Below are 26,297 nucleotides of genomic sequence, written 5' to 3'. Positions count from 1 at the left end.
TGATCCTTCTTACCCATGAACTCTGGAAGTTCCTACTGAGCAGTTACCAACTCGAAAGCCATTCTCCTTTCTTTCCTGTAAGCCTGGTTCTGGCAGTGTCTCTCCTGTCATTGTCCTGTCTGCTGGCCTCCTCTTCTATTCCTTTTCTCCATCACTGAATCTCTGCTGTTTTAGAAACATCTGCTCTGACTCAGTCTGCTGGGCACCAAGGTAGGTGCTAAATATACCTCGTGGGATATTTGTAGAGAGGGAGGGAGGACCAGAGGGAGGAAGGAGGAACGAGGGAGGGATAAGTAAACTGTGCCAGGGCTCACTATCAGAAGCCCACCTGACAAGAGCAGCATCCGTGTCTCCCCCGGGGCCTGGGGGCCACACATAGAAAAGGTGTGAAGAACCTTCCTGAGTGATATCTCAGCATGCTTTGCCTTCTATAGTCAACATTTCTAATGTATGGAAACAAACTGAAATTAAACTATGCATGCTCTTTGGCCCAGTGATTTCATTCTGAAGAAAGCTATTGCATAGAAAAGCCGGTGCACTGGCTGGGGAGGTAGCTCAGTGGTAGAGAGCACTAGCCCAATGTGAGCAAAACCCTAGGTTCAGTTCCCCAGTGGGGCAAAACCACCACTGTTAACAGCAACCCTGAGTCAAGCGTGCAAAGAGGTGTGGTCAGGTTACTTACTAAAGTATGATTATATCATAAAAAAAATTAGGGAACATCCTGACTATGCTTGTACAGAGCTATTAACAAGGCTAAATAAATTATGCCACATCTGTACAGTGTAGTCAGTAAACAGAAAATTTACAAGACACAGTTAATTCTGTGCCTTTCAAAAATAAAGACACGTCTGTGGATGGCAGTGGGTGCTACGGCAGTTGCTAAGGGACTGGTGCATCTCTTTGAGAAAGCAGCTTTTAACTGGATGTCACTAAGCCATCACTACTTTATACACGTTAGCTCAACCTCACTCAGAGAAACCGATCAGTTTGGATGCTCACCTTCCAGAGACCTGGATAGAGGTGGGCGGTCCTTGGGCTTCCCACAGGTCAGGGAACCCTTATTGCTCTTCGAGCAGAAGAGGGAGGGGGACTTGATCGGGGGAGGGGGAGGGAAATGGGAAGCGGTTGCGGGGAGGAGGCAGAAATCCTAAATAAATAAATAATAAATAAATAAATATATAAATAAATAAATAAAAAAATTCCAAATAGGGACTCGAGTGATAGCTTAAGTGTTGCAGTGAGGGCCCACTTGTTCATCCTGGCCACCTGCTGACTTAGCCCTGAAATAACCACACAGAAATTGTATTAATTAAATCACAGCTTGGCCCATTAGCTCTAACTTCTTACTGGCTAACTTCTATATTAATTCAACCCATTTCTATTAATCTGTATATCACCACATGACAGCAGCTTACTGACAAAGATTCAGCATGTCTGACTCTGGCGGTTCCATGGCGGCTCTCTCCTACTCTGCTTCTCTTCCTCCCAGCATTCAGTTCTGTCTTCCCCGCTTACCTAAGTTCTGCCCTATCAACTAGGCCAAGGTAGTTTCTTTATTCATTAACCAATGAAAGCAACACACAAACAGAAGGACCTCCTACACCGCTTAAGTAGTTAAGAGCACTGACTGCCCTCTCAGATGGCTCAGGTTTGGTTCCCATCTTAAAAAAAAAAGAATAAATCCAAGTAGGTGACTCATATGCATCAAGACCGTCACTAAAAATTATCGAGACCATACTGGCTGTTTTTCTTGTGACTGAATACCTGATAAGAAGCAGCTTGGGGGAGGAAAGGTTTATTTGGGCTCATGGCTTCAGGGTAGCTACAGTCCTCCATGGAGGGAAGGCGCTGGGCGGGGGGATGGGAATGGCTCTCAGATGTGGTGCAACAGTGAGGGTGCTTGCTCATATCTGGGCCAATCAAGAAACAGTGAACAAAAAGCTAGGGCCAGCTCTAGGCCCTGCCCCCAAGTGACTACTTCCTGAGAGCAGCTCCACATTGTAAAGAGACCACAATGTGCCAAAATAGTACCCCAGGTGAGGGATTTTACATTCATAGCACAACAGAGGCTGAGTCATTAGGAACTGTTTCATGGCTTCAAAGAGCTAAGAACATCAACTCAGACAGACCAAGCTTTCGCCCTGAGAACTGTGAAGTGTGAGGAGGAGGAGGAAGAGGAAGTTCTTCCTGTATTGACATGGAAGGGGACCCAGGTGGCTTCTCAGATGTCAGTGTGCTTCCCACAAAGTGGCAGAGGCAGGGTTGGGTGTAGAACTTAGTTTGGGGTGATCATCAGCCATGTAGCAGCCCTTGTCTCTGAGAATGGGGAGGTTGGATGGGTTCCTTTTCTGATTGCTGTAGTCACTGAAAAAGCAACTCAAGCAAGGAAGACTTAATTTCAGCTCACAGCTTGAGGGTGCAGTCTGTCATGGTGAGAAAGACGGCAACAGGAGTGAGGCAGCTGGTCATGCAGAGTCCACAGGCAGGAAGTGGAGAGTGTGTATGCTGGAGATCAGCGGTGGCTTTTGTTCAGTCTGGGACCACAGCCCATGGGATGGTGATGACTACATTTAGGGTGGGTCAGCACACACCCACTAGCCCAATCTAGAAAGTCTCTCACAGAAGAGTGTGCAGGAGAGTCTCTCAGAGGAGCCTAGATCTCCCCAAGCTGCTGTCTGTTTACCACAGGGGAGATGAAGACTGTGACTTTCCCCTTTTTGACTCTGCACGGGCTTGTATTTTGGCTTGTTTCTCAACAGGCATTTATGACAGTAAATGCTTTTTAAAGATACATATTAAAAGAAAACTAAGGAAGGCTTAAAAAGGAACTGTGTATGGATGCATATGTATTTATAAAAGAATATCTGGCAAATGTCTCCTGCCACCTGAGAAACTTTTCTGAGGATCTTTTCAACAAAATGATGAGATTTTGATGCAAAGTGTTGTCTGTGAGGAGAAGCTGTCTGGACCTGGGTCTGGTGGCTGCTGTTGGTCCCTGGCATCCCTCTGCCAGCTCTTGGGAGACACTGTTTTCCAGGGTAGCTGAGAGTGTCTCCATATGAGCTGAACTGGCCCCTGTCTCAGGATCCCCATCCCCAGCAGTGGGTGCTCCCACTTGAGCATGAAGGTGTGCGGGGCTTGGGCTTGGCGTCCCTCTAGTAGTGTCTGGACTCCCGGACATATCCAGATAAGCTGCTGGATGAGGAAATGTATCTTAACTGATGTTGTGAGCACCTGCTATTCTTTCCAGCACCCTCTACCACTCACAGGGCCTGGGAACGTGGAGCTCCGAACCACACGGACACCATTTCCCAGCAGATGGATGCCCATCAGCTAGAGTGCAGACTATAGCACAGGCCAGGGCTCAGCTGCATCAGCGAGTGCTTCTAACCTCGGCGAACCATACTGACCCACGAATAAGCAGAGGCACAAGCAGCCATGGGGAAAATCCAGTCACTGACACAGTGATCCTAGCTGTTCAGGTAGCTAAAGCAAGAGGATCTCTTGAGTTCAGTTCATGTACTGAGATTCTGTCTTTTTAAAAAAGCCCTTTTGCATCTTGCATGTGTAGTAAAAGAGCAATCTCATCACTGCCAAGATGTAAACTTGCTGTTAATATTGATGTCTTTCCCCTCTTGTTATGAAAGTGGTAAAGGCTCTGGCCAATGACTGCTGAGTCCTCTCATACCATATGACCTATGCCAAGCAGCTGGAGGGGATTTTATTTATTTTTGTATTGGGTATGTAGGCGTGTGTATCTGTAGACACATAGAAAATACACATAGACTTTGCTTGCTTCTTCAATTACAGAATACGAGTACCCCCCACCCCCGTTCTATTTCAAGGCCTTTATGATTTTTTTTTTAAAAAAAGTCTTATGTAGCTCAGGCAAACGTTGTCATGCTGAAGATGAACTTGAATTTCCGATCTTCTGCCTCCACCTTCTGAATGCTGGGATTACAGGCGTGGATTGTCACACCTGTTTTATGCAGGGCTGGGGTTGGAACCCAGGGCTTCATACATGTGGGCAAGCACCTAGCTCATAGAGCCACGCCCCCAGCTTCTTGTAAATTAATTTTAATTCTTGTGGTAAGCATCACATAGATGTGTTATCTTCAGTACCGTGTGATGTCTAAGATACAAGTTTTCCACACTGTCAGCATTATGTGGACAAATCCCTGCTTGTGATTCTGTGCTTATACTTCTACTTCCTTTGTAGGTTAAATCTCTGTGTGCATAGTTGGTGCCCTGAGCTTGGGTCAGTGGTGGTTTCTGTTTGTCTTTGCAGTTCTGACTGTTTTCCGTCCTTCAGATTCTTCCCACCTCTAGGAACCATCAAGATTGTCTTTTGCTCCTTTCTTTGTGTCCGCTGTTCTTGTGCCTTTTAGCCCGCAACCTCAGATGGTCCATTCCCAGGAAATGCTGCAAAGAGGGGCTGCGTTTGTGCTCAGAGGTTGGTCGTATGTTTGTGATTCCACCATGCAAAGCGTGATGGCCTCATTGCATTTCCCTTCTCCCCTGCCAGGTCCTGGGGCCTTGTCACAGGTGTCAAATGATATGTATTGACCAGCAAACAGGGCAGCGGAACCAAGATGTTTTCCAGAAGCTTTCTGAGAGTCGGGGGAGAAAGGTAGGTATGCATGCCCAACTTGGAAACCCCATTTTAAGATCTTGGCATGCCATTGGCACATAATTATTCTGACAGGAGTGCTGAGTAGTTTTCAGCAGTGGAGGGTTTGCTGCTGTACCCTCCCAATGCTCTAGTCAACGTCCCTAGCTTGTTCCTGGTTCCCTGTTGTTTTCCTTGCCATCCAATGTCTCATCCTGTGTTGGTTGCTGTTTTATTATAAGCATTTTAATGTTCTTAAATCTTATTGAATGTAGAAGGAATATAAAAATAACAAGGCTGGGGATGTGGCTCAGTGGTAGAGAGATCACTCACCTAGCACACACCGGGATCTGGCTTCCATCCCTACCACCACATGAAAACATTAATCCTACTATCCTGATAACTATTTTGTTCACCACAGAGATCTCATTAGAAGGTCAGATGGCTCCGTGGGTAGAGGATCTCCTGAGAGGGCTCGGTGAAGTTCATGATACCTAGCCCAGCAGTTCATCTTCTTGGGGATAAAAGACTCAGGGTTGCGGTTGTAGAGTCTTGATTATAAAAGCTGAGTGTCTGATATACTGATTCACTAGAAACATTTATGCTTAGCTTTGTATCTTCTGTTAGGACTTTGTGAAGAGTTCCAGCCATTAAAGCATTCTTGAAGCAGGGTATGGTGATAACTCCTAGATCCCTAAAGGAGCTCAAGGACATCCATGGTTACATAGAGAGTTTGTAGTTGCCCTAGATTACAGTGAGGCCCTGTCTCAAATAAATAATAAATTTATAGGCTGGGGAGATAGCTCAACCTGTAGAGTGCATGCCTTGCAAGCTGAAGAGCTAGCTCGCTCTCTCTCTCTCTCTCTCTCTCTCTCTCTCTCTCTCTCTCACACACACACACACACACACACACACGAGCTGAACTGGACACTTTGATACATGCTTGTAATCCCAGACTGGGAAGGTAGAAACTCCAGGGGCTCTTCAGCCAGCCTGTCCTGCCTGGTGAGTAACAGACTATGAGAGACCCCGTCTCAATAAGCGATGTGGATGGCACCTGAGAAACAGTAGCCAGGGTTGTCCTCTGGCCTCCATATGCACACATGTGCACCTCTACACACATGAGCATGCCTCTGCATTCCGGAACGCTGGGATTAAAAGCAAGCTGCAAATGATTTTTATCAACTTTCAAAATAATATGGCTTGTCTTGTGACTATCGCCTCTCTCACAGGTGAACTTTGGTGTGTACCTGATGCATGCATCCTTGGATTTATCCTCTCCCTGTTTCCTGTCGGTGGGATCTGAGGTGCTGCCCGTGTTGAAAGAGCATGGAGTGTCCTGACTCACCTGCTTCCCAGAAATACCCCGGGCGTTATCGTTTAACATTTCTTTCCCAGAGAGCATTAAAGTTTCTCTTCACATTGTTGTCTACGTTATTGAGACCTGTGACTTGATCCAGTAGAAAGAACTTAGTCTTAGAATGAGTACCGCTCATTGCCTTTGGAGACCCAACCCACTCTTAACCCGTGCCCCCTGACCTCTGCTCAGGCGCACTGACCAGGCTTATCAGGGCTGCAGATAAGGCTTATCAGGGCTGCCCACACCTAAAAAGACATCCTCACATCTCACGTTTAAACATTGAGCAGTCGCAGACAATGAAATTTTTTCTTTTCTTTTCTTTTTTTGGTTTTTTGAGACAGGGTTTCTCTGTGGTTTTGGAGCATGTCCTGGAACTAGCTCTTGTAGACCAGGCTGGTCTCGAACTCACAGAGATCCGCCTGCCTCTGCCTCCCGAGTGCTGGGATTAAAGGCGTGGGCCACCACTGCCCGGCTGAAATTTTTTCATGATACTCAGGAGATGAAGTTTTTGTTTGTTTGTTTGTTTGTTTTTGTTTTTTATTTGTGTGGGAGTTGGTTCTCTCTACCTTGTGGGTTCTGGAGATCAAACTCAGGTGTCAGGCTTGGTGGCTAGTGCCTTTATTGGCTGAGGCATTTTCGTGGCCCCATTTTTTAAAATAGTTTTACTGGGCCAGATGATGGTGGTGCACGCCTTTAATCCCAGCACTCGGGAGGTAGAGCAGGCAGATCTCTGTGAGTTTGAGGTCAGCCTGGTCTACAGAGCAAGTTCCAGGCCAGTCAAGGCCACACAGAGGAACCCTGTCTTGAAAAACCCAAACCACAAAGTTTATTGGGTACATTTCAACACTGCAAAAGGTCAGCAGGCTGGCAGCAACTAGAGCATCTGCCTGGCTTTCATTCTATATATTTCTGGAGGCAGGGGTTGAGACAGGGCTTCCATCTCTCAGGCTGGCTTGATTTTCCTGTCCTCACCTCCCAAGAGAATGAACCACCATACCATATTCAGCTTGATTTCTATATTTTGAAGGTATTTAGTTATCTATCTATTTATTTACTTATGTATGTGTGTTCACACTTAAAATTTCTGTTTTTTTTCTTAGTTTAAAAAAATTTTGTTTTTAGATAGGGTTTCACTGTGTATGTCTGGCTGGCCTAGAACTTATCTGGTTCTGAACTCATGGGCATCTGCCTGCCTCTGCTTTTCGCATACTGGGATTATGTACCGACTTCTACATATTTCTGATGGACTGAATCTTTTTATTTATACTATTTTTTTGTCCTGAGTATATTTTTCAGCTGTCTAATATGTCATGCTGATATTTCTCAGCTATCTATGAGAATTATGAGCCTCCTCTCATGAATAAATATAAATCTTGAAATTCTTGAAAGAGTAACAAACTGTGTTGGATTTATTTCAGGTGCACAATGGTGTTTGAATTTTATAAAATGGAGTAGGTGTACACGTTACACAAGCCTGCCCAGCTAGAGAGTGTGCCTCTGCACATCTCAAGCTCTCTTCCCCACAGTGCCACTCTGCCGCATGCCTCACAGATCCCAAACACCCCGTGGAGATAAGCAGAGAGGCGAAAGGACCCAGTGAAGATGGGAGTAGAACCTAGCGGAGATCAAACTGGAGCTGGGTCCTAAACTGCTGACTCATGATTGTGGGCAGCAGTCTAAGCACTTCAGGTGGAGAGAACAGTGTGATCCTCTTGAAGACTATTGTGAGTTTACTAGTCTCACCTCTATAGATGAAAAAACGGAGGCCAAGGTCATTTGCTTGATCTAGGTTTTCCAACTGGTAAGTGATAGACCTGAGATCTGAGGGGCTGAAGTCTGAGGGGCTGAGGCCTGAGGGGCTGAGATCTGAGGAGCTGAGGCCTGAGGGGCTGAGATCTGAGGGACTGAGGTCTGAGATGTCTGAGGGACTGAGATCTGAGGGGCTGAGGTCTGAGGTGTCTGAGGGACTGAGGTCTGAGGGGCTGAGGTCTGAGGTGTCTGAGGGACTGAGATCTGAGGGGCTGAGGTCTGAGGTGTCTGAGGGACTGAGATCTGAGGGGCTGAGGTCTGAGGTGTCTGAGGGACTGAGATCTGAGGGGCTGAGGTCTGAGGTGTCTGAGGGACTGAGATCTGAGGGGCTGAGGTCTGAGGTGTCTGAGGGACTGAGGCCTGAGGGGCTGAGATCTGAGGGGCTGAGGTCTAGAGTTTACTCTCTGGTCGTTCTGATCACTGTTGTTTACTAGCAAGGGGCTTTGCTTCAGAGGTACAGGAAGCATGATAAGAACAAATACCCAGTGTGGTTTTCTCCCCAGTTGCACTTCCCATTGCGTTAACAGAACAAGTTCAGAGGGTCTGGCGGTTTGTGTCAGCCAATCACAACACGATACTGCTTTGATTAGCAGTCCAAGGACAGGGGTACATCGATGAGATGCGAGATTAGTCTGGGGGAAGCCAAGGGAAGTCCTGTAGAGATGGACAGGACAGGGCCATCACCTGCCCTCTTTTACCTACAACTGCCTCTGGTCTCAAGGGCCTTCAGGTGTTGAGAGCAGTGAGACCCCCAGATCCTGAATTTCTTGTAATCCCCTGATCTGAGTGCCTACAGCTGCTCTGAGCACGAGACCTTCAGGAGTTCCTGATGGCAGGAGAGTGGTTTCTGGTGGGTTTGGCTGGGTTGTGGCTATCTCTATATAATCTGCCCCTGAACACAATAAAGGGGGCATTCTTGGTGAGTTCAAGGATGACCCATGTCGCTGTCTCTCTGTCTGTGTGTGTCTGTGTATTTTAACCTCCAGCCCCCTTGCCCGAAGCTCGCGAACTGGGTAAAAGCGCACCTTTATTAACATAACTTGGAAGTTCGAGGTAGATGGACTGCTGTGATTTCAAGGCTGTCCTGGTCTACAAAATGAATTCATGGTCAAGCCAGGAATGTTTCACAGAGAAATCCTGTCTTCACCGAAGCGCTTAAAAAGATAAATGTGTACGGATGTATGATGTTGGTTGTGTTGTCTTTTGTGTTCTGGACTGGAGAAAGACATTTGATTCTAGGAACTGCTAAGAAAGGTATTTTGACTTTAAAATATGGGCTTAAGGATTTGATGTTTTGGAAAAGAGGTTCTGCTTTTGTCTCCACAGAGGATGAGAACCTGAGGATTTATTCGAGATTTAAATGAAATGCGAGGCTAGCATGTGGCTTGATTCACCGAGACCTCCAGACCTCCAGAAATGTTGCAGCGGAGTGGAAGCGGCGGCAGTCGCCATCATGGCGGCAACCGCCCTGCAGGGCCGGCCGGGCCACGCTCTCACCCACCTGCCTCTTTCCCATGGCCGCAACCCGCGTCCGAGCTCGGCTGGAAAATGGCAGTAAATTGCAGCAAATACCCCCAAGAATACAGCGTCCCCACTCAGCAGGAAGTAGCCAGACAGATTGACAATGCCCAAATTCCCTAAGTTGGGCCCCTTCAGTGGTTGCAGAGCAGCAGGCCTGCTTCCCTGAGTTTCGCTCCACTCCATGCACCAGTATGGACCCAGAACGAATGCAGCTGGGGCTAGAAGGCAGCTGGAGCAGAGCTTTGCTAGGTGGCTGTGGTGGAAGGCACATTGCCTCTGCCCAGTCTGTGCCTAGCCTGGCGGATGCCACAGCAGTGCCAGGAGTATCAGCAAATGCAACAAGTGCTGGAGCTGAGACAAGCTGGAGCACAGACCTCACTGGGTAGCCCGAGAACGCAGCAGTGGGACAAGGAGAAGGCAGTGGCAGTTCCAGGCTCTGCACGGCGAAGAGTCTGCAGCGGAGCGAATTTAAATCAAGAGACTGCCCTATTGTAGGAGCAGGTGGACCTATGGCTAGAACAACAAATGTCTTGTTCATTATTCCATTTGTATGACGTCTATTAATATTGCGAATGCCTCTTATGTGGTGAAACAACTCAATGGTTACTTGAATAGCCCTTGAAATGTTACAATTAGCACACCAGATTGTAACTGTTTAGCCAAAGGGATGGTTGGATACCATAGCTCAAATGGGAGGTTGGGTCCAGTGGTGACTGGGGATCCTACTGCTGGCAATCTTAACGCCTGTTGCCATGGGCATTCATCTTTGAATCCTGTGTAAGATCAGAGTACAGCATATGGTCACTTAGCAGAAGCAGGATCAGCTGGGCTGCTAGGGAAGCCAAACAGGTGCATGAGCAAGAAGGTGTCCTCCATGCACTCAGCTGACAAGAATGAATGGCCACGGGGATATGGCAGCTGGGGTATGTTATTTAGGGGACTGCTGAAGGAACAGTGGTTTCTGACTGCTCCTGGAGTCATGGCAAAACCACTCCTAAAAGTCCCGAGTTTGATATGGTCACACACCTCTGTTCACTTGAGGGGAAGAGGGTGTGTGGGAAATAGTATGAGGAACCAGCAGTCTCTGGGATACTTGAATCTACCTGTCTTACAGGCTCAAGTTACTCTCTGTGTTCCCTAAAAGCCAGTATTCTCCTGAGGAGATGCTGTCACTCTCTCCTGAGTACAGGTTCAATAGAGTGCTGGCCAAAGTGAATCTAGGTGCAGTAGAGACCAAAAGGCTGTGTGGTCAGGAGGGTTTTCCGTTTTATAAAAAATTTAGGGGGGAGATGTTGGGAGCAGTGAGACCCCAGATCCTGAATTTCTTGTAATCCCCTGATCTGAGTGCCTACAGCTGCTCTGAGCACGAGACCTTCAGGAGTTCCTGATGGCAGGAGAGTGGTTTCTGGTGGGTTTGGCTGGGTTGTGGCTATCTCTATATAATCTGCCCCTGAACACAAAGCGGGGCCAATCTTGGTGAATTCAAGGATGACCCGTGTCGCTGTCTCTCTGTCTGTGTGTGTCTTGTGTATTTTAACCTCCAGCCCCCTTGCCCGAAGCTCGCGAACTGGGTAAAATCGCACCGAATGCAGACACGGGGGCGCGGTGTGCGGTATTCAAGCATGTCCCAAAGTGGCATTTGCTGTTTGGAGTGACAGTGAGTGGAGTGATAGCTTTAGATGATGCTATCAAGACCAATTTTGCCCTCTTTGCCCTCCTTTCCTTTATTCGTGGGGAAGTGGTTATGGTTTAAGTTGTCCACTTGACAGGACCTAGGATCGCCTTGGAGACAACTCGGGACACGTCAAGGTTAATGGGCATGTATCCATCTCAAATATTGGCAGCACCACCCTAGAGGCTGGAGTCCTGGACTAAACAGAAAGGAGAAAGCAAACTGAGCACCAACATTCATCTCTGCCTCCTGATTGGATGCACTGTGATCAGCTGCCTCACGCTCCTGCCACCATGTTCCAAAGAAATGCTCTTCTTAGACTGCCTTTGTCATGTATTTTGTCTCAGCAATAAGACAAGTACCTGTGGAATATTCTTTTACACTGTGTGAGTACATGCCACTCTGATTAGTTTAATTAAAAAAAAAAAAAGCTAAACAGCCAGTAGTGAGGCAGGATTTTGGGGGCAGAGAGAATGCTGGGAAGATGAAGGTTGAATCTGAGGGTCGCCAGGCAGACTCAGAAGAAGCAGGATGGACAGTACTTAGATGAGGTAAGTACTTAGATGAGCCTTGGGGTGGCACATAGGTTACTAGAAAGGGGTTCATTTAAGTTATAAGAACTTTCATAATTCAGAGTCTCCGTGTGGTTATCTGGGAGTGGGTTCCTGTCAGCCAATCAAGAGCATTTTTGTGGTCCCTGATGAAAAATTCTACCTACAAGTAGCTAAAGGAGAGGTGGGGGGTCACCAGGAAGAGAAAATATAGGCTTTAGGCATCTAGAGGACCTGATGGGGATTAAGATCTTGGTTGGGACTTTTGAGGATCCATAGGGACCTGGCGGCAACCCAAACCTCCTTTGGTATGTATTGTTTCAAGCACCTGGGATTTCTGAGAAAGGCCATCACGGGCCAGCTCAGGGAGTGCATGGAAGCTAGGCCCACCCACAGCCTCTTACAGGCTCTTTCCTCCTCTCTCTTGTGCTAGCAGAATTAACATCTCCGTATTTCCCTTTACAAAACCCTAAATTAAAATCATGGCAAATAATACTCTCTCTGAATAAGTGACAGAAGACCTCTAAATCTCACCTGAAAACTGAGGAAAACCACAGTTCTTACTGTGGTACAGGACAGTATCTTGAAATGCCTAAGTTGAGCCATGTCTACCACCCGGTGGCAGCATTAGGTAAGCACAGTTTTTTCTTTCAGGATTCTGAGCACTAGTTGCTATCAGGTCAGCATTTCTCAACAGCTGAGTGTCGGTGAGGGTTTTTGGATTCCGAGGAAAACTGCATCACTGGTGGTGGGGTCCTTCAGAAGGGACGTCCTGATGACTGCTTCACCACCTTACTCTTCAGGCTGCTTAGCACAAACCAGTCTTCTGGGGTCTATTTTTCTTAGATTTGTGCTTTGTTTTTCCTTCAGGGATGTAGCTTTGTTTTGTATAGCCTGCTCCTCTCTCCTGCTTCCCTTCCTGTGTATGCACGTGTACCTCCACACATGTGCTCAAACATGTGTCTATACAGAGAGCTCTGTGCGACCAGGACTGTATGTCATATATTTGACTGCTGAAGCGAAGACTGAAGCAGTTCCTCATCTTGGGGTCCTCGGGGCTCTCTGCAAATTTATGCCTTCGCTTTTACCTCTGCAGGGGCAGAATCTAGTACTCAGTTTCTGAGTCAGGGTGGTCCTGACTGACTTTGTGTCCAACCCCTTCAAAAGCTGTCAAATGGACACTGATTTTGTTATTACATACATTCATTTATTTTTGTGTGTGCCTGAGTGTGTGGAACTCAGGACAACTTGTGGGAGGTGATTCTCTTCTGACACTGTGTGGGTTATAGGGAAAGAACTCAGGTGGTAAGGCTTGGTGAACAACTTTACCTGCTGAGCTGTATCATTAGCTGCAACTCAAAATCTGAGCCCAGGGATCAAGAGACTGAACAGCGCCTGCTCTTGGTTCTTAGCATCTGCCTCAGTCTGTGGAGTTCATGCGAGGAACACTGATCTAGCCTTCCATGACAAACCACATGGAATAGAGGTGCGCTGTTCACAGAAGTCCTCCACCTCAACCGGCTGACAGCCGGCAGACACCCCTAGACGTGGTGGGAGACGATTTTAATTGCTTCATTCCAGTGATGCACTCAGATGACAGCCGCAGCAGGAGGGACACCGCCGAGCCCAGCTGAAATGACCTATATAACCAAGGGTTTATTACTTGACACCCTTCAACTTGAAACATTTGTATCTTGGAAGTACAGAACTGCCACAATCAAAAGCCAAGCTAAGCATGGTGCTTGAATGAGAACTGTTGCCTCAAGGTTCATGTATTTGAGTGCTTGGCCCCAGTTAGTGCTGCTTGAAGGTGTTCCACAGCCCTTAGCAGGTGCCTTGCTGCAGGATACATGGTGCCGAGAGTGGGCTTTGAGAGTTTACAGCCCCACTCCACTTCCCTCTCATTTTTCCTGTGCATGGAAATTCATGGGGGGAATTTTCCACAGTGAGGAAAATCACGGTTCTTATAAAATTAAAGGTGATCACTTAGCTTCCTGCTCCTGCTGACTGTTGCCATGGCTCTCTTGCTCACGCTCCCTCTGGAACCTTGTGCCAAAATAAACTCATCTTTCCTGAAGTCACTTTTGGTCATGGTGTTTCATTGCAGCAACAGAAAGTCACCATACACTGAGTGATACAGATTTGAGAAGCAGGCAGCACCCTGAGGCCGGGAAAGTGGCCAAGAAGCCACTGAGTGTGTGCATGCAGGCGAGGAGACCTTCTAGGTGGAGCACATCCAGAACCCTTGACTTAAAAAGGCAGGTTACGCCCGGTGGTGATGGTGGTGCATACCTTTAATCCCAGCACTCGGGAGGCAGAGGCAGACGGATCTCTGTGAGTTTGAGGTCAGCCTGAACTACAAGAGCTAGTTCCAGGACAGGCTCCAAAGCTACAGAGAAACCCTGTCTCGAAAAACCAATAATAAAAAACGGCAGGTTACCTGACCATTCGTACCCAGTGGTCAGCGCTGAGCCTGAGGCAGAATCCCATCAGCACACACTTCCACTTAGGGAGCGAGCCGGAGACACACGTGACCATCTGTCATGGCAGCCCTGTACGTGTGCCCTTGGGTATGGTTACATTCACCCTTCTCTATGGCTCTTAGCTCCAAGCTCTGGTGCAAGCCTCCATTTTTCCAAACCCTGGTCCTCTGCAAAGAGCAACTGCTCTACACTGCTGATTCATCTCTCAGCCTTCCAACAATCCCATTCTAAAATGTATTTTACTAAGTTCATCTCTTAGGCCCTAAGGCTTAGGGGATTGAACACCCTCTTCTGGCCTCCACAGGCATTGCATGCATATGGTGCATAGGCAAAAACCTATACATACAAATATTAAATCTTTTGCTGTCTGGAAGTCTGGGGATGAGAAACTGCTTTATTTTGCAATTCTAAGTTTAGGGATTCCAGATTTCTTCCCTTCCTGCAAATAAAATTCATTATATGTGCAGCTGGAAACACCCAACAGGTACTTTAAACAATTTTAGAGATCTCCCTAGATAACTCCTTAGCTTCAGGCCATATGCTTTATTCATTCCAGATGATTGTAGGCAATCATCTTGCCCAATGTTTCATTGTTCTATTGCATAGAAACCATTTTTCTAATCTTCAGAAGTCTTGGGAAGCATTTTCCCCAGATGAGATCTGTAGCCTCAGGCCAGAGCTCCCTGAGGTTGGGTGAGAGGAGGCACTGCAGAGTCTCTTCAGATCTGTTCTCAGAAGTCACACACTGTTATTTCTACACACTCTTTTCGTGGGAGCAAGTAATGAAGCCATCCCAATTAAAAAAATGGGGAGCGGGTATGGTGGTACACGCCTTTGATTCCAGCGCTCAGAAGGCAGAGGCAGGCTGATCACTATGAGTTCCAGGACAGTCAGGACTGCCTGGTAAGACTCTGTCAAAAAAAAAATATCAAAGAATGGAGAAACAGGGTTCACCTGTTAATGGGGGAAGTGACCAAGTTATGAAAATATGAAGGGAGAGAGAAAATGGGGGGACATGAGGAGTGTGGGGAGATGGGGGGGATGATGAATGTGAGGGAAATTTGGGGGAAATAAGGGGTTTTGGATAAATGGAAATATGAGGGGTGTGGTGAAATTTGGGGGATTTGGATGAGGGGTGTCTGCTGTCAGCTGGCTGATGTGAGGACCTCTGTGAGATGGTGCATCTCTATTCCATGTGGTTTCTCATGGAAGGCTGGATCAGTATTCATCCCCTGAACTCTGCAGGCTGACGCAGATTCTAAGACTCGCCATCGTGTCTGGGAAGGCACGCAGCTGGAGCGTGAGGTGACTGTGCTGCTCAGCTTTCTCCTTTAGTGCTAGCCCACGGGATGGTTCCTCCACTAGTCAGGGTGAGTCTTCTAGTCCTCATTCAAACTTTTCTGGAAACATCATTAAAGACACCCTTAAGAGGCATGTTTTCATGGTGAGTCTAATTGCAGTCAAGTTGTGGATAAAGACTAAGCATCAAAAATCTGAGAAGGCAGAAATGAGTCAAATAGGGTGCATCGTGTCATTAGAGAGGCTGAGGCAGGAGGATCGTGAGTTTGAGTCAATGTGGGCTTCATCAACGCCTCCCCCGCTTTTGAGACTGGGTCTCAATTACGTAGACTTGGTTTTCCTGGAACCAGTGCTGTAGAACAGGATGGCCTCGAACTCACAGATCTGCGTGCCTCTGCCTCCTGAATGCTGGGATCAAAAGGCATGCCCCACCACGCCCAGCTCAAATTTTGTCTCAAAAACTAGTCTCCCTACCAATCAAAACAGACTAGGACAACTGATAAAGGAATCAGAGGCTGTGTAAAAGAGAGGCCAGAGAAATCTCCAGGAGGGTGTACATACTAGTAAAGAGTCGACAGAAACGGCACCGCGAAAGATGCGAGTGAAGCTACTAACTGATGGACAAGGATTTCTATTCTCTTGAAACTAGAGAGAAGGGAGAGGGACGAATTAGGAGCCCTCTTGGTTGTGAAGAATGCTGCTTTTAAGGAGACAGGGATTAGGAATCAGCAATGCAGCCTGGGAATGGAAAAGGCGGTCAGTTCTTTTTGGAAACGATAGGGGTCGCCTGTGAGCAGCAAAGAGAGCTGGGATATGCTGTGTGGAGTATTGCGGCTCCAGGCTGGAAGAAGCAGGGGGACTGTCAAGCTTCACTCAAATTCCCGGGGTTTCGAGTGGAATCCTCCGATTCTTTCCCGCATTTTCATTGTTCTGAGATCTGTCCAGAAGCACCCCTCCTCCTCTGCTGCAGATGGTCCAGTTAGAATTTCCGGAGACCTAACCGAGGAGAGGGGTGGTGATGATGGACAGGTTCAACCATAATTCTTAGGGTGCTCTTGGGGCCCGGCTTTGGGGTCGTGGAGCCTCGCCTTGCAGCCTATCGGCTCTCATTCCGGGCGCCCTTGGGCTCAAGAAAAGCTGCTGGGATTTCTAGGCTCCTACTCCTCAGCTCCTTTTCTCTTCTGACGCAAACCTCCCTGGAGTCCTCCACACCCGGGCTCAGGATTGCGGTCTCCTAACCACAGGGTTGCAGAGAGCTGGTTCCTCGCCTCTGTGTGCCTAGCAGAAAGGCCGGTCCTATCGTCTTCATCTGCAAAGGGTTGTGCTGTGTTCTGTCCCAGGGGTAACGTAGTCAGAGAACAGTCTTGTCCCCAATCCAGTGCCCGCGCTCCGAGGCTGGTGCTGCAGGGACCTGGGCTGCTGGTGCACGTGCAGCCGGCTCTGCGTAGGGGCGTTCCTGCAAGCTGATCCCTGCTAGGCGCAGGGCTGCGGACGCTGCGCAAGTGGCTCTCGCATTCCCTGTCTCTGCAGCGGTCGCGTAGGTCGGGGAAACCCGTCCTGGTGCCGGGGAAACCGAGTGGGGGGGGAGGAGCCCGAGCGGGAGGGGTGGGAGGGGGCGCAGCCCCGCCCCCGCCCCGCCCCCCGTGGCCGGAGTCCGGGCTTCAGCCGGCGCGCCGTAGCCTGCCAGCCCGCGAGCCTGCTAGCGGCGGCTTCCCTTCGCGCAGACCAGGCGTCCCAGCCCTCGCGGCCCGCTGACCCTGGGGCTCGCGCCCCACGGGGCAGGGATGCATCATGGCCACGCTGGCTTGTCGCGTGCAATTCTTGGACGACACCGATCCTTTTAACAGTACCAACTTCCCAGAGCCCAGCCGGCCACCGCTGTTCACATTCCGCGAGGACCTGGCTCTGGGCACCCAGCTGGCCGGGGTCCATCGGCTGCTGCGGGCGCCGCACAAGGTAAGATCCGGCGGGGTGGGTGGCGAGCTGGGGACGCAACCCCTGCAGCCGTGCCTGTCAGGGGGGGGGGGGGCGCTGCAGACGGACTGGACTGGCAGAGGCCCCGGGGACACGCGCCCAAGGGCAGATACCACTGAGGGTTAGGCAGAGGGGCCCCGAGCACCCAGAGGCTGGCGCATGACTCTCTGGCTGGCGGGAAGGATAGCTCCACGTCCTAGTCCAGATCTTTGGACGAGTGGGGCCCAGCAGGTGCCACACCGGCTGGAGGCGGGATGTGTTGGGATCTCCGTGGCCTCTCCGTTAGCTCGGCCTGGTGGGCGGGGTGCAGCTCAGACGCCGGGGCTATCGGCTCCGATATCCCGCTTGGCCCCGAGCCGGGCACGGAGAGAGCTCTGTGAGCTGCGGGATTCGGTTTCCTGGAAGAGAGCCCTGAGTGATGCCGGGGACAGAAGCTCTGTAGGGCCTCCCTGGCACTGCGGGCGGCTGGGCGACCCTCGCGACAAAGCACGCTTTCCGGGAACACCTCCCCCTCCTCCCTCTGGCAAGGGGCGCGCACTGCGATAGTGTTCACACTATCCCGTTTTTCTTCCGAGGAGCAGGTGGCCTCAGGAACCTTGGAGGAGCAGCCCCTGTGGGAGGAAGGGCGGGGGCGCGGGCAAGAGGCTCACAAAGCCTCGGCCCAGGAGCCCCAAATGAGTGTCCCCTGGGAAGAATGGCGTCTCAGTCCACCCGTTAGAGTTTTCTTTTCTTTTCATGTCTTTTCTTTCTTCCTTTCTTTTTTTTTTTAACCCTTTGAAGGAGGCCAGGGGTCTTGCAAAGTGATTGTAAAGAGCCGGGCATCGAAAGCTAATCATTTAGCTCTCGGGAAAGCCTTCCTCCCACTTACACAGATGGACTGCACCTTGAAGGGTTTACTTCCTTGCTGTATTTTCTGCTTAGGTCCACATCAAAGTTTAGAGATAATTAGTTTTGTGAGGATCAACATGGACAAACATTTGGGAAAGAGAACCCTTAATTCCAAGGGCAAAAGTGATTTCGGAAAATCCTCCGGCTTTCTGTTAGATGCCCACTGGTTTTGAAAGTAAAAGAGGAGGCTGTGCTTGTACCTGAGGGATTTAGAAATCCTCTCCCCCTGCTCAGAGTTTCTCAGGGCTCCCTCCATCCCTGAGGATGGACTACCTAGTAACCACTTTTATTTTCTTTTTCTTTTCTTTTTTTAAACGGAGAGTGGGCAGATCCTCTCATTCCTTCTGTACTGGCTCTGGGTGGTTATATATCACCGTACTTGCATTCTTTCTGACCACAGAGCGCCTTACCTTGGGAGTCGCTTTAGTAAGTTCTTACCGCTTCTCCAGCAGCAGATTCAGTAAAAGTTTTCTCAGTGTCTCCCACTTCATGGTTCTTCCATTCACCATGGTCTCAGATTACAGTGAGCTTTTGTTGAAGCCACAGAAGCCTCATAATTGTGGCCTTGTGACCTTGAAGTGGTCTCCTTGGGTCTCAAACCCTATATACATGGGTTGACCTTTCAGGCTCCGAACTCAAGTATGTTTTTAGGTTTCCATAGTCTTAATCCAGTATTCCTGGTGGGGCAGGAAATCCTGATGCTCCCCCCTTCCCTCTCCTGGGCCCCCACCAGAAGCCACAGTACAACAGGCACACTGGCTCCCAGAACTTTCTAAGGTATCCTTTGTGAAGCAAACACAAGAAAAGGATTTAGAGAAAACCTTTAACCACCCAAGACTAATCTTAGACTTTTTTGGCTAAGGACCCCAGCAGTATTTTCACTTGCTTTTATACACTGTATTTAAGTTTTTGCACTTAGGGACAGCGCAGACGGCTGACTGGTAACCAGAGTTTCTTCAAGCAGAATTCAGGGCATCCGTGTGTTTAAGTTAGTTAAGTAACTAACATCTTTAAGATGTTAGTTTCCAGCAATTAAAAAAATTGGAGTAGTCTTCCGTGTCCCAAGCTAACCTTGAACTTGCTATGATCCTGAGGTTACCCTTGAAGTTTGATCCTCCTGACCGAACCTCATAGCCATGCATCACCACAAACACATTGTGCGGTGTGGGGCTTTGTGTGTATTAGGTGTGTGCTCTGCCACCTGAACCGCAATCTCCAGCCCCTCCAGCGGATAATCCACCTATGACAGAAAGCGAGTCATCTTGGAGCACTCAGCCTGTAGCCTGTGCTCCCCGGGAGCACTAGTGCATGCGTGATCTCACTTAACATCATACAGCTCCATGATATAGTGCTTATATTATCCCTGTTTTAGGGACAAAGAAACAGAGGTGGAGAGCAATTAAGTAACCCGATTTCTCTGCCGGGAGGAGGGAGCTGAGAGCCTAAATAGGCCTGAATGACTGGACACCTCAGTGCAGCCCCCTGAGCAGCTAGCTGTGTGGGTGAAGACAGAGGCTATACTTCCTGGGTCCTCTCATCCGTTACCTTGGCAAGTTCGCCTAACACAACCACTTTTGTGTGCCAAGCACCTTTTGGCCTGGGGGCAGGTGATGTTACAAGCATAAGGGCTTAAAGAATTCCTGGCCTGGTAGAGTTCTTAGAGGTAAGAACATACAGTTAGTGGCTGGATGTTCCAGGCCACCAGTGAGTCTTCCCAGGGCTTAGGGAACACTTCTCCTGGGAGTGGGGCGGGGGGCTCTGGAGGTAGAAAGGGGAAGCACCCGGGTAGACTCACATATACACACTCCCGATGTCCTCAGTCTTGTACTGGGGAAATGGCTCATCTAAACTGCTTTTCACGGAAGTGTGACAACCTGAGCTCAATATCCCAGAACCTCAAAAAAAAAAAAAAAAAAAAAGTTAAGTGTGGTGGTGCAAGCCTGAAATCCAGGCACTATGTATGGGGATGGGGTAAGGGGAGGAGTGTGGGATGGTGGGGACAAAAGGATCCCGGGACTTGTTGGTCACTCAGTGTAGTTGAATCAGTAAGTCTCAGGTTCAATATGAGAGACTCTGTCTCAAAAAATAAAATGGGGAACGATTGATGAAGACACCTGGTGTCAGCCTCTGGTCTCTCCATACACACATGACCCTCCCTGTCCCCATACAAACAACACACCATACACACAACAACAACAACAACAACCAGAACAGCAATCTAAGGGCAGTTTTCCTCATTTGGTAGACAAAACAGGAACTGCAGACTGTGTGTATAAAAAAGAGTCATGACTAACGTGTATGTCAAAATAGCAATTATGACTTTGCGATTAAACTTTCAAAAATATTTATTTTATAGGTATGAGTAGTTTGCTTGCACATATGTCTGTACATTATGCACATTCTAGAACTGTGAGCTGCTGTATGAGTGCTAGGAATCGAACCCAGGTCCTCTGCAAGAACAAGAAGTGTTCTTGACCACTGGGCCATCTCTCCAGCCCCACATCTGTAATTTTTAGTGATGTAGGTAGTTTGATTTGGAATCATTTTCGCCATGTACTAAGTGCTAGAGAGACTAGAGCTGTGATAGCCGCTCTGCTCCAGGTACCTGTCTCATCAGACCCATACCAGCTCACCACGCACATGACTGCTCAGGCCAGGGACTGATGCTATAGCGAGTCATAGAAAGAGAGACTAACTATGGGAGTCCCCTGGTCACGTGAGTTTAAATCCCAGAGTTAGCTTCTGACACTGATCTGGCTCAGTGGAGTTCAATGGCTCCATGTTAGTGTCTGGCCTGTTCTCCTTCCAGGAAGTCTGTCCATTCTCAGAACACATCTTCCAGGGCTCACCTCGAATGTCCCCTGTTTAATCCCTTCTCACCACCTTTGTCTTTGTGGCTACCTGCAGGGCCGAGGCTATCCTATCCATAAAACAGCCAGTTGCACCAAGAGTTAGATCATTGCTACAGGCACAAGGTGGACATCATCTGGGCTTCTACTTGAACTGAACACTCCGGCCTCCCCTGATCTACTGATTCAGAACATGTATCTTACCATGGCGCTTGGGTAATTTCAGTACCAATTACTGCCCAAGTGCACAGGTTACAGGTGAAGTATATCAGGCTGTTAGTATGTGGGGTTCTTATTATCTTCTCTCTCTTTAGATAACTTCCTGAAGGTGACGCCCTGGTGGCCCCTTTCTCTAAGTTGTACCTAGAAGCTAAGTAGCACTAAGACAGGGCGTGCACCACGCTGACTGACAGGTGTTAGTTTTAGAACACAAATCCACCCGTATTATTGCCCTAATGAATTTCCACCTTAATCCTCTTAAGGGACACATCTGTTTGTTACATTACATTGAGATTTTTCAAAGATGAGATCATTAGTAAACTTGGCAAGTGGGCTATGCCTCGGTATCTTAGGACAATGCTGTTTAAGAATGTTCTATGAATGGCTATGAGTCTAAGCAGTGTTGAATCTAGCTCCACTGTAATTAGCTCACTTGGTTGGAACCTTGCTATTGAGATCGGGATCATGGGATTGAACCCTTTATGGGTCAGCTGGCTTTGCTTCATGCATGGCTACAGACCATGTCAGTAACCCAGCCAGACATCCAGCAGGTGCTCCCATGGCTCCTTGCAAGTATCTGAGTTGGGACAGCATGAGAGCGGACTTGGGTGTGCGGTAGGGCAGGGCTTTTCTGGAACCAGCTCGTGTGGAGACTGTCCTATAGACTTTCAGATTTCATTTGATATAGAAATGTCAAATTTCATTTCTCGCTGTCCCCAGCAACTGTGGCAAGTCGACAGACAAGGAAATGCCAGCGAACACAGAAGGAAACTGAGTCATAGGTACATTAAGCAGGTTGCTAAAGGCCATAAGGCCATGCTGCTTTAAGTGAAGGAGCTGGGATTGAAGGTCAAGTCTTTTTTTACTCTGAAGCCTGTAGCCAACTGTGTCCCATTATTAGAAAACCGGCAGAGCACGGGCTGCTGCTCCCCACGAGGGTGGGGCACGGCTGCCTGCCGAGGGGCTGTGACTTACATCGCTCTGCTCTGGTGCGTCCTCCCTTGGTGGATGCTCTGTGGGCCTGTGCCTTTTATCCTCGGAGTCCAGCCTGGGTCCCTCAGCAAAACAACTGGCCTGTCTTCACCTTCCCTCCCCCATGGTACCGTGAAATGTTAGTTCTTGCTGGTGCAGCTTCAAACTCATTACCATGCCAGGTCCACTCAGGAGCACCCTTCCCCCACCCGCTTTTCTTTCCCTCGGGTTCTCGCTAGTGGTGAAACTTTCCAGCCCCCGTGGGACTTTGCTTCCTTCGGGCAGAGGCAGCTACTGCTCCTTCGGAATGCCCTGTCTGCAAACAATCCCTTCTTCTTGCTCCGTTTGCAGTGTTGGGTTTGAGAGTGAAGTGGGAGAGGAATAGTAAGTCACAACAAAAACGTTAAGCCTCCCCATAGGAATGGCATCAGCAAGAGCCTGATTGGAGGACATTGCAGTTTCGCTACCAAACAGATTGTGAAGAAAAAGAGAAGACTAGAAAAAACAAAATGAGAAGAAGCTTTAGAGATGTACCAACCCAGCATGAGGCTCAAGTTGAAGGCCGAGTCAAACAAACACACTGTAAATAGATATTTGAGATTGGTGGGGAAAATCAGATGGGACTGGCTAGTTGGTAGTGTACACGATTAACTTGTAAAATTACACATTTATTAACTTATTTTGTGTGGTGAGTACCTGTGTGCGTGCGTGTGACATGGCGTGTAAGTATGGAGGTCAGAGGTCAGCTTTCAAGAGTTGCTCTCTCCTTCAACCACACGGGTCCCTAAACTGAACTCAGGTTGGCAGACTCGTCAGTAGCATCTTTTCCAGCCCCGCATGACTGGCTTTAAAGTGAGATAAAGCCATGCTGCTGTTTTGAAATAAGAATTTGTGTTGTTAGGAGATATGTAATGAAATATTTATAGTCCAGGGTGTAGATGACTGGAACTTGCTTTTGGGTGATCTAAGATAGAGAGGCAGGCAGGTGGGTCAGTGTCCAGATAGCTTAGGTAGATCGTAGTTAAACTGGACTGTGGAATGTGGAGAAGGGACTGATAGTGTTTCTTATACTTTTGCATATTGGGATTTTCCTCCTCCTCCTCTTTTTCTTCCTCCTCCTCTTCTTTCTTTTAGTAAAGAAAGGATCCCTCTGGTATCAGAACTCTGTCATTGAGCCTTACAGTTCCCCGAGCATGGTCGCTATGGCCAAGTGAGGGGGTTTTATCTTGCCACAATTATGTCTCACTGTATATCCCTAGCTGGCCTTAAACACACTGTCTTCACCTCTTCTGCTGATGCTGAGATTTCTGGCCTGGGCCATCATGCTTAGCCTCTGTTGATATTTTCTCTTCCCACTCGGTTGTAGTCACCTTAGGATTTTAGAAAGGCATCGTTTTTGTTTGTGTTCAGAGTATCTTCCCGGGCTCAGCTGATCACCAGGTCGATTGATGCTATGGGTACCTGTTCTATCTCCTGCTGTCCTGGTGAAGGGAATGCTCAGGGAGGGCTGCACCTGGCTCTAGTACAGGCACCTGCACTTTAACCACTAAGATGTGGTTACAGCTGAAATAAATGACACCTTATGTAAAGGCAGCCAGTTTCCTACTTCTGTTGAAGCCTGTGGCGTGCCTCCTGGCCACAGGGGGGCTTGATTTCCAGGGAACCAACCCTGCCACTTCATTTCCGCTCCAAAGAGCACCTTGGGCTGTAACAAATGGCAGGGGCGTTTTAACAAGCGAAAATGTATGTTGGCATTTCTACCATTACCTTCAACTTTTTATGGGCAGACTAAAACATTTGTGGGCTATCAAAGAGGGGATAAGATGAATCCTTGGGAAGGAAAAACAATTCCAACTGATTACCAGCCAGAAAGAACACATTCTCAGAAGTTTCAGGATTTTAGAGACTGTAACAAACGGGATCTACATTGTATCTGTTCACAAAGTGGGGCTCCTCACTTCCTCTGGCTTAACCCACTGTGGACCGCACTCTCACTCCCGTCTCAGGGCTGGGGCTGCATATGTGCCCACAAAGCAAGGCATCCACACCGCCTTTTCACCAGTTAGTTTTGTAACTTAGAAATTAAACTGTTAGATTCCAAGGGGTAATGTTTAAGGACTAATGTTAAGAAAACATCTTAAACTTTTTGAACAAATAGAAGAAAAAAAAAAAAGAACATTGAGGGCTCAATAAAGAACAGTTTCCCTAGGTTTGTCAGGAAGGAAGCAAATTAGTTTCTCAAATGCCTCATCAAATACTTTTTTTTTTTGCCTTTTTGATACAGAAATAACCAAGAAGGAGGCTTACTTAGAGTTCACAGGGTTACTCTGCTTCGCCACACTCTGATATATTCTGAAGACGGGAATGAAAGGGTGGGGTAAAAAAAGGATGTTCTAGGATAAGCCCAAGGTGTTTTTAAACAACTTGTTTAATTAAAAAATTGTGTGTGTGTGTGTATGCACACGCGTGTGTATGTGGAGACATGTATGTGGATACGTGTGGAGGCCAGAAGATGGTGTCCGATCTCTCAGAGCTGGAGTTCTAGGTGGTTGTGAGTCACTCCATGTAGGTGCTGGGAACTGAACTCAGGATGGGCAAGCACTCCCAACCACTGAGCTATGTCTCTGGCGCCACTGAGGCATCTTCCAAAGGGGTTTATAGCAAATGATTGATGGATGTATTCGATACTGTTATTGCTGCCGTGACTAAATAAAAAAAGGGGCAAATTACAGGAGGAAGAGGTTGTTTTGGCTTATGGTTCAGACTTTACCGTCTATCACAGTAAAGGTGTGTAACAGAGGCAGCCTCTGTCTGTGGCTGGTGAAAGGATGCTCAGAGAGGGGAACATGGGTGCTCAGCCGGGTTTCTCTGGTTTCTCTTCTTTTCGTGTGGTCCAGGATTCTTCTACCCATGGAAAGCTGCTGCCCACATCCAGGGTGGGTCTTTCTTGGTTAATCTAGGGGATGCCCACACTCCCGAGGTGCTCGGTGCCAGTGCCCTAGACATTCTTAATCCAATCAAGTTAGCTCACACCACAGTGGCCAGATGCTCCGGCTGGAGCTGACAAGGTTAAAGCAGGACCCCCTGAGAGGTGTGTTCTTAGAGGACAGAATGAGCAGGGCGGTCCTTCTGGCCCAGCTAGGGTCGTGCACATCCCTGCTGTCCTGTACTCACCTGAGCACTTGCTCCAGCCGGGACTCAGGTCATCTTTTCCAGTCCCGAGCCCAGTGACAGTGCGAACAACCCGTGACTCATACGCAAGAGCACTCAGCAGCGTTGGCTTTGAGACAACTGACCCATTTTCCTTCTCTCCTATTACTTCACTGTTCTTAAATGAAAGCAAAATTTTGTATAACTAACAGTCCTACACCCAGAACAGTCTAAGTTTCGTTCCCTGGAATGGCGACGGACTGCTTGGAGGGTGTCATTGCTGCATGGCAGTTTGAAGGGTAGGGGATAGGTACTGTAGGGAAACAGTCTGAGGGGTGTGATGGTTAACTTAGATTGTCCAATTGATTGGATTATGAAACACCTGAGGGACTAGTGACTCATACTGGTGAGGGCATGTCCAGAGAGAATTAACTGTCAGGGGATGTGGGGAGCAGCATCCCATGGCAGGGGTCTTAGACTAGACAGACTAGACAGAGAAATCCAGAGGAGAAGCAGCATCCAGGTCTCTGTTTTCTGATCTGCCAAGATGAGGACCAGCAGTCTTAGACTCCTGCTGCCGCTGATGGTGCGCGATCCTGCTACCCTGCTGTCCCTACTATGATAGACACAAGTAAACTTCTCCTTCTCCCTTACACAAGCATGGGGCAAGCTAAACAGTCCATGTTCACAGCTATAACAGAACTTTAAAAATAAGTCTCAGTTCACCAGGCCTCTCTCCCTAAATAAATAGTCAGCAACAACAAAACTGTTACTGTGTCTGTTGAAGAATCTGGAACATTCTTCCTGCAGAAGGTGAAAAAGTACAGCCAGCTCTCCTGTAGCTGTGAATCTGAACTGCGTTTGTGAACTCAGGGTGATGCTTTTGGAGAGAGGCTATACTGGTCAAGTTCAGTTCTTGAGAGAAGAACCAAGGGAGGATT

The 26,297-nt window shown here is 48.3% G+C and overlaps 2 protein-coding genes across 2 annotated transcripts in view; both read left to right on the top strand.

The window, feature by feature from the left end:
* LOC121441869 (molybdenum cofactor sulfurase) overlaps window positions 1–6,041 on the top strand; it is a 46,864-nt gene extending 40,823 nt beyond the window's left edge. The window contains exons 14-15 of the mRNA XM_041643199.1: window positions 4,526–4,630; window positions 5,842–6,041. Of these exons, the coding sequence (XP_041499133.1) occupies window positions 4,526–4,630; window positions 5,842–5,952 (216 nt within the window). The 3' untranslated portion in view covers window positions 5,953–6,041. The remainder of the gene's footprint in view (window positions 1–4,525; window positions 4,631–5,841) is intronic.
* A 10,322-nt stretch (window positions 6,042–16,363) lies between these two features.
* LOC121441894 (FH1/FH2 domain-containing protein 3-like) overlaps window positions 16,364–26,297 on the top strand; it is a gene marked incomplete at its 3' end in the record, with an annotated part of 55,509 nt that continues 45,575 nt past the window's right edge. The window contains exon 1 of the mRNA XM_041643262.1: window positions 16,364–17,260. Coding sequence (XP_041499196.1) covers window positions 17,096–17,260 — 165 coding nt within the window. The remainder of the gene's footprint in view (window positions 17,261–26,297) is intronic.

This window comes from Microtus oregoni, unplaced genomic scaffold (genome assembly GCF_018167655.1).
Source record: "Microtus oregoni isolate MIOR12 unplaced genomic scaffold, Mior012 000082F_ref0000272, whole genome shotgun sequence".
Taxonomy (NCBI): Eukaryota; Metazoa; Chordata; class Mammalia; order Rodentia; family Cricetidae; genus Microtus; species Microtus oregoni.
The sequence above is the reverse complement of the archived record's forward strand: the minus strand, read 5'-3'. Positions and strand labels throughout refer to the sequence as shown.